The sequence below is a fragment of the Belonocnema kinseyi genome, chromosome 10 (genome assembly GCF_010883055.1).
Source record: "Belonocnema kinseyi isolate 2016_QV_RU_SX_M_011 chromosome 10, B_treatae_v1, whole genome shotgun sequence".
NCBI lineage: Eukaryota > Metazoa > Arthropoda > Insecta > Hymenoptera > Cynipidae > Belonocnema > Belonocnema kinseyi.
This window is the reverse complement of record NC_046666.1, coordinates 23993890-24001633: the sequence shown is the minus strand read 5'-3', so window position 1 is coordinate 24001633 and position 7744 is coordinate 23993890. Positions and strand designations below refer to the sequence as shown.

Sequence of the window (7744 nt, the reverse complement as noted above, 5' to 3'; positions counted from 1 at the left end):
TCGATAATTCGAACCTCTGTAATTCGAATGTTCGATAATTAGAACTTTTTTTTTGGCCCCGGCTGAAACCTGATGTTCCCCATGTTAATATGTGGTTCTCGATAATTCGAATTTCTCGGTAATTCGAAGAAAATTGTAGGCCCCGCCGTGACGATAGCCTTTATAATTCCAAGTACATCAATAACTAAGTAACAACTGCGACGAACTCATATTTATAACTTATGCGGTTGCATGTGATTGGTCCGTTGCGAGTGGTGGGAGTTAGCGTGTGTGACAAGGGTGGGGCTGCTAATATAAATGAAGATTGTGTGCTTGTGTAGTTCAATGTTGATAGGACTTAGACCTTAACAGTTTTGAGCGTATGGAAAAGATCAAGTATACAACATTAACATTGGTTGAGATAGTAAAACTCATTCCATGTATCGAGAAAGGAGTTAAAAGAAAAAAGGACATTGCTGCAGATTTCAAGATTCCCGCCAACTCTCTGAGTTGCATCATCAAGAACAAGCAGAGGATTTTGGCTGTTCGTGAAAATTCTTGTTTCCAATCGGATCGGAAACGCATCAAGACATCTCATTTTCCATTGTTGGAAATATCGATGGTGGAATGGATGAAATCTGCTCGGAACAAGAATATTCCCTTATCTGGTCCTATAGTGCTAGAAAAAGCTGAATTCTTTGCAGCTCACTTAGGATACAAAGACTTCAAAGCTACCTCTGGGTGGTTAGAAAAGTTTGAAAATAGGAATAGAATAATCTATAGGACATTAAATGGCGAAACTGTTTCTGTTTCGGAAGAAGACTACGAGAAGTTTCTCACCGACACTTTGTCTAGCTTGTTAGAAGTTTATGCAATAGAAGATATCTTTAATGCAAATGAAACAGGTCTTTTTTTCAAATGTTTACCAGATAAAACTCTGACATTTAAGGGCGACACTCGTCATGGTGGTAAAAAAAGCAAAGATAGTATTGCTGTCATGGTCTGCGCTAATATAGTATGTCTGGTAAAGAAGAACTAGAGTTTGCTGGTAATAGGCAAATCTAAGAATCCACGATGTTTCAAGGGAGTCAAATCTTTACCAGTGCTTTACGGGAGCAATAAAAAACATTGGATGACTAGTTCAGTATATGACGACTGGCTTCATAAAATTGATCACAAGTTTCAAAAAGAAAATCGGAAAGTTCTGCTACTTGTGGATAATTGTCCGGCTCATCCGAAAGTCTTAATTCAAACTTTGAAAGCCATAAATGTGGTTCACTTACCACCAAATTTAACTGTAAAATTGCAACCAATGGATCAAGGAATCATTAAGAACCTTAAAGTGAATTACCGGCGGACAATTATAAAAATATTGCGGGGGTGTGCTAGGGATGTCAAACCCATATGTCTTACACATTAAATTCTTCTTTAGATAATTCTCCAAAGGCCGCCATACTTTCCCGTCACATTTTTTCAAACCTTAAAAAATTATTTTGAAAACTCAAAAAAGTATTTTCCCCATGTATTTTACATAGGAAACTTTAAATAAAAACGTTGCCTATTAAAATTTAAAATTTAAAAATTAGGGAACTTCTTTTTATGGATTTCAAACGATATGGGGGGATATTTGCCCTCTAGCATGCAAAAAAAATGTGCCATGCATTTTTGGACCACCCTAGTGGTTCAAGAAAAAAAATTAGTCGAGGTACGCAAGTAGGTATATGGAAGGTTCAAAGACATAATTAAACTTTTTCATCAATTAAAATAATTTTTTAAATTTTGTTAAATATATCTACAAAAAGGTTCCGTACTTTATTAATACGTTAATTAGGCCTTAATAAAATCTAAAAAATATTTATTTGAAAAAAAAAACATTTTTAAACAAACAAATTTTCAGAACCAGTTCATTTATTATTTTTTTTAAATAAAAGATGACACTATTCGTTGCTATTTTTTTAAAAGGTTAATTAAGTCTAGTTCACCTGCGGCTACAATACGATTCAAACAATGAAATCCATTTGTTTCATTTAGGACTTTTGGGGGAACGCAAATTGCTGCACCTAATATTGACGATTATTAATAAAATTTACAAAAACTTCTTTTTTCTCACAGGAAATACTTGTTAAACTTTATGGGGCTTTTGGAAAGTCTAAATATTATTATTTTTTTTGTAAAAAATAAAATAAAAAAGAAAACATTTTCGGACCACTGTAGAGTCCATCAATCAATCGAATTTTTTCAATAACAACATGAAAATTAACAAGAAAATATTATTTTTATTTTTATAAATATTCACAGTAATAAATGTACTTACATTCAGCCAGATTCCGAAACCTGAAGTGATGTTCCATTTTTTTTGTACTCAAGTATTTACACTTCCAAAAGAAGTTCTGAAGGGGCCTATCTGAGCTTTTAACGCAGACCTCTGTAATAAATGCAATGGCCTTTAAAAAATGATATTCGCAGAAAAAACCTAGGCCTACATAACTTTCCACCAGTAGTTAAATTTTCAATCAAAGAAATAATCCTAAAAATAAATATAATAGCTTAAATTTAACATAAAAAACAACATTTTTTAAAAATAAAAGCAGTTGAATATAAGCAAGAAAGATAAATTCTTGAAGAAAAGTTTTATAATTAACATTTCTGGGAAAAATTAGCTTAATTTTAAATAAAAAAAGTCCAATTCAACTGAAAGATATGAATTTTTAACTAAATAGATGAATCCTTAACCAAAACAAATTTTTTTTTAAGCCCACAAGTTCCTTAAAAAAAACAAAGATCAAATGTCCACCAAAAGATATAAAGTATTCAATATTCAATTGAAAAATACGATTTCTCTAGATAAAATTTAATTTACAACTAAAGACTATGAATTTTTCACTAAGAATTAAATAATTGAATTTTTAGTTAAAAAAATAAATTTCCAACAAACAAAGAAGTTAAATTTTCAACCAAAATGATTAATTTTCAATGAAAAATTTAATACTTGAATTTTGCACGAGAAAGGATCAATGCTCTACCAACAATTTATTACTTAAATTTATAGTTGAAAACACTAATTTTCGACTACAACAAAAATGTATTTTAAAAGCCTAGTTTTTTCGTTTCCTTTTATTAAGAGAACGGATTATTTGAAATAAAAAAGATCAGGAACATTTTATTTGTATATTTCGATATAATGTTTGTGAACAATGGGACTTTTATTTGGTACAAAACTTTTTTTTTTGTTGATACATTTTTTAAAATATAATTTTGTTTTCCTAAACAGAGGAAAATAAGAAACACATCTCTAAAAATTCATTATTGTGGTTGTCGGAAATTAGTGTTTGAGCACAGTTTATAATTTTTTGTAAGAAGACTTCAATTGTCTTTAAAAGTTTATCTTAGGATCTCGAAATTCAAATTATCATAGTGTTGTATGTCGATTTTTCAAAATATCTAAAAATCTAATTGTCACACAGCAAACTTGAAAATCTTATATTTTTTGTGCATTACATTTTTTTATGTTTTCTAATTCTGGGATCTTGTCTTAAAAATAGATATAAGTACTAAATAGTTTTAGGCAATTGTAAAACAATTTTTAAGTTTAATATTTGTCCAATTAATGGTTTCCCATTAAGCTTAGAATGCAGATTGTTATATTTTACTGAATAATATCAAAAATACATTTTTCAGGAATATCCGAAGTTATTTTAGCAATTAAACAAGACTTATAAAAATTTAAATTGTCATATTTTATCAAATAATAATACAAATTTATTATTTTAGGAAACTCCTGAAGTCGTTCTGGCGATTGAAGGAAATTTTAATTTGAAACAATTTGAAATTAGAACAAAAACTATATACATCTTATAAAAAAAATCTTCTGAAGTAAATTTGTACTTTTTTTGAAAAATGGAATTTTTTTATCTTTAATAACATTTTTCAAAACCAACTTTAACATTTTACGCCTAAGCAAAAAATTTTTTGAAGAGGAACTATTTTTTTTGGTGAAATTTTTCTTTTTTTTTTGCTTCTTACTTTCCTTCTTGCTAGAAAGTTGTAGTTTTTATTCAGAAAATTTCACTTTCGTTTTACTTCTAATTTGTTTTTGAGTAATACTTAATTTAAGTCAAAAATATAATTCCGGAAACAATTTTTAAATATCTTACAAAATAGCATCTATGAATAATGCTAAAAAGTTAAGGTTTTTTAAAAAATATTCAAATTTTTGGTCACTTTTAACTTTTAACTTCCAAGGAACTTTATCAGTACTTAGAAAGTTTTGAAGGATTTCATGATTGCAAAGAATTTAAAAGATTTCAGGATAATTGAAAAATGTCCAAAAAAGTTGAATAGATTTCAATAATTTAAAGCAATTTCATAGGTTTTGAAGATTTTAGGGAATTCTTGAAAATTCCAAGGAATTTTCAAGGTAGACAAAAAGTTTAAGAGTGTTTCAAAACATTTCTTAATATTGAAAATAATATAGGGCATTTTTAAAAATTTCTGCGTATTTTGAATAAGTTTCAATAATTTGAAGGAATACTAAAGGATTGTCAAAATCATAAGGAATTCTTCAAACTACAAGGAATTTTCGAATTATATAAAAAGTTTTAAAGGATTTTAAAAAATTCCATAGAATTGAAAAGACTTTAAGATATTTTAAGAAATTCCAAGAAATTTTGAAAAGATTTCAATAATTGAGAGAATGTCAAAGTATTGTGAAGATTTTAGGGAATTCCTAAAAAAGTCCAAGAATTTTTCAAGATAATTGAAAATTTTAGAGAATTTCAAAAGATTTTAAAGGATTTAAAATATTTTAGGATTATAATAAACTTTTTATGAGTTTTGTAATTAAATGTCATTCCTATATTAATATGAAGAAATTTAGCAAACAGAAAAATTTTTTCACCGAAAATAACACTATTTGCTAATTGGTCCATAAAATTTGTTTATAACAAATGAATAAAATAACAAACAAATTGTTTGTATTTTATGAGCCCTTAAACATTCATTTAAGACAATATAAAGTTTCCTTAATCAGTTATTAGAGCGGAAAAAATTGTTATGTACTTGAGTAGAGAAAATTATTAATTAACAAATAGAAGATACAAAAGTTCGAAGCATCAAGCCCTTTGGAATTTAATCAACTTTAATTTTCAAAAATAATTTAAAATCAGATTAAAATTGAAGGCTCTGGACATTTTTGAATGAAAAAAGTGCAGTTCCTATCACTGCGGGACCCTTCGTATGTTATTCGTGAAATACATATGTTCCTAAATTTACCATTAGCTTTTGCTAAACCCATATCTCTATGATTTTGCAAATTGCGACCTTGTATGTCTAGTCGTTGGTCAATATTTGTGCGTATGTCTGCTATCTTTTGTCGCACTTTTCGTAGTTCTTCTTCTAATTTATAGCGTTGTTGTTGTTGTTGTTGTTGTCCTCTATTAATAGGTCCGATAGGTCCAAGGCCACTACTAGAACGACTAGTACCAGCATTCCAATAACGACCATTCCAACGACCATCATTCGTATTACTAGCACTAACACAATTGTAAAAAAGATAGCACAGAAAGACAAACGGTAAAATTTGCATTTCGTTTATTGAAAACAAACTTTTTGATCAATTTAATTTCAATTAGCGTAATTCACAAATACATATTTCTCTAGTCCTCCCGCTTTATATATAAAAAATTTGTCCCTACTTTTGTTGTCAAAATGTCTGAATAGGACCATGATAATGCACATTTCCTAAGCATCGAAAATTTCTTTATTGAAATAAAAAATTCCTCATCACATTTACAGGAACAATGTTTACAACAAAAATACGGAATTGGTTCGAATAAATATTATCGAGCGCACTCGCTATGTATCTTTACTTGTCCGAAATATTCCTAAAGGAAAAATTTACAAGTTTTCCAGTAAAAACATTATGAATAGCATCACGTTTGGATATTATTTTTACAATTTCTATTCGTTTATTTCAATTAATTTGTTTATTTTGAGTAAATATAGGTGTATTAAAAACTTGAATTATTTTACATTTCTATATGTTTTTAAAAAATTGGGTATGAATACAGAATATCCGAAGACTCTTGGTTGAATAATTTGAAGGAATTCCAAAGGATTTTGAATGATTTTAGAGAACTTTTAAAATAAATAGTTTCCATAGTATTAGTTAAAGTTAAGTTCTAAAGTATTTTCAGAATAAATAAAAAGTTTCAAAGGATTTCAAAATTTGCATAGGATTGGAAATATATTAGGATATTTTTCAAAATTCCAAGAAGTTTAGAATAGGTATCAATAATTTGAACCAGTTTTAAAGGATTTTAAAGATTTCAGAACATTTTTACATTAAAAGTGATTTACAAGCTATTAAGAAAGTTTCAAGGATTGCAAAAAATTTAAAAGGTTTGATGATATTTTTGGATATTTTAAAATGTCTCAAGAAATTTTAAATGGATTTAAGTAATTTTAAGGAATACCAAAGGATTTTAAATATTTGAGGAAATTTTAAAAACAATTAAGAATTTCCAGATATTTAAAAAAATTCTTGGGATTTCAGAAAATGTATAAGATTGATGATATTTTTGGGTATTTTCAAATTTTCTAAGAAATTTTAACTATATTTGAATAATTTGAAGAAATTCCAAAGGATTTTTAATAATTTTAGGGAATTTTAAAAATTATAAAGGATTTTCAGAATAAACAAAAAGTTTTGAAGGATTTAAAAAAATTGCATAGGATTGAAAATATATTAGGACATTTTGAAAAATTCCAAGAAGTTTTGAATCTATTTCAATAATTTGAAGTAATTCCAAATATTTTTCACTATTTTAGGAAATTTTAAAAATTCTAAAGGATTTTCACAATAAATTAAAAGTTTCAAAGGATTTCAAAAAATTGCGCGAGATACTAGGCGGTCTGATAAGTCCCTGGAAAATGAAACACGGAGACGTTTTTTTGGCCAAAGTCGGTTTTATTTTTGAACATACTCTCCTTTTAGGTCGATACAGCGAGTCCAACGATTTTCTAACTATTTGATACCGTCCGAAAAGTACTCGATCGGAAGGTCTCCAAAATACGCCTCAGTTTCAGCTATGAGCTCCTCATTTGAGTAAAAACGCTTACCGGTGAGCCATCTCTTCAGGTTTGTTAACAAGTAATAGTCGCTAGGGGCTAGGTCTGGTAAATACGGTGGCTGAGGAATCAATTCGAAGCCGATTTCATGCAATTTTGCTTGGGCAAATAAGCATGAATGAAGAGGCGCATTGTCGTGATGATAAAGCGGTTTTTTCTTCTTCAAATGCGGTCGTTTTTCGGCGATTTCGATTTTCAATCGGTCCAATAATGATGAATAGTATGCTCCGGTTCTGGTTTTACCTTTTTCAAGATAGTCCACGAATATTATGCCATGTGCATCCCAAAATATGGAGGCCATAACCCTTCCGACCCATTGTTGCATTTTTGGACGCTTCGGAGCACTTTGGCCCGGTGGAACCCACTGTTTTGCCTGTTGCGTTGACTCAGGAGTGTAGTAGTGGATCCAGGTTTCATCCATGGTTATGACTCGGCGCAAAAATTCGGCCGGCTTACGCGAAAATAATGCCAAATTCTGCTGGGAAGTTGTCACACGAATTCGTTTTTGGTCCACTGTGAGCATCGGCGGCACCCGTCGCGCGCAGAGCTTCTTCATGCCCAAAACTGAATGCACGATATTGCCCACACGTTCCAGTGATATGCCTACAGCATTAGCTACCTCTCTCAATTTCACTTT

The 7744-nt window shown here is 29.5% G+C and overlaps 1 protein-coding gene across 1 annotated transcript; it reads left to right on the top strand.

The window, feature by feature from the left end:
- Nucleotides 1-361: 361 nt before the first annotated feature.
- LOC117181039 (tigger transposable element-derived protein 4-like) lies at nucleotides 362-1018 on the top strand. Its single transcript, XM_033373608.1, has one exon. The coding sequence runs from the start codon at nucleotides 362-364 to the stop codon at nucleotides 1016-1018; it is 657 nt and encodes a 218-aa protein (XP_033229499.1).
- Nucleotides 1019-7744: the final 6726 nt, after the last annotated feature.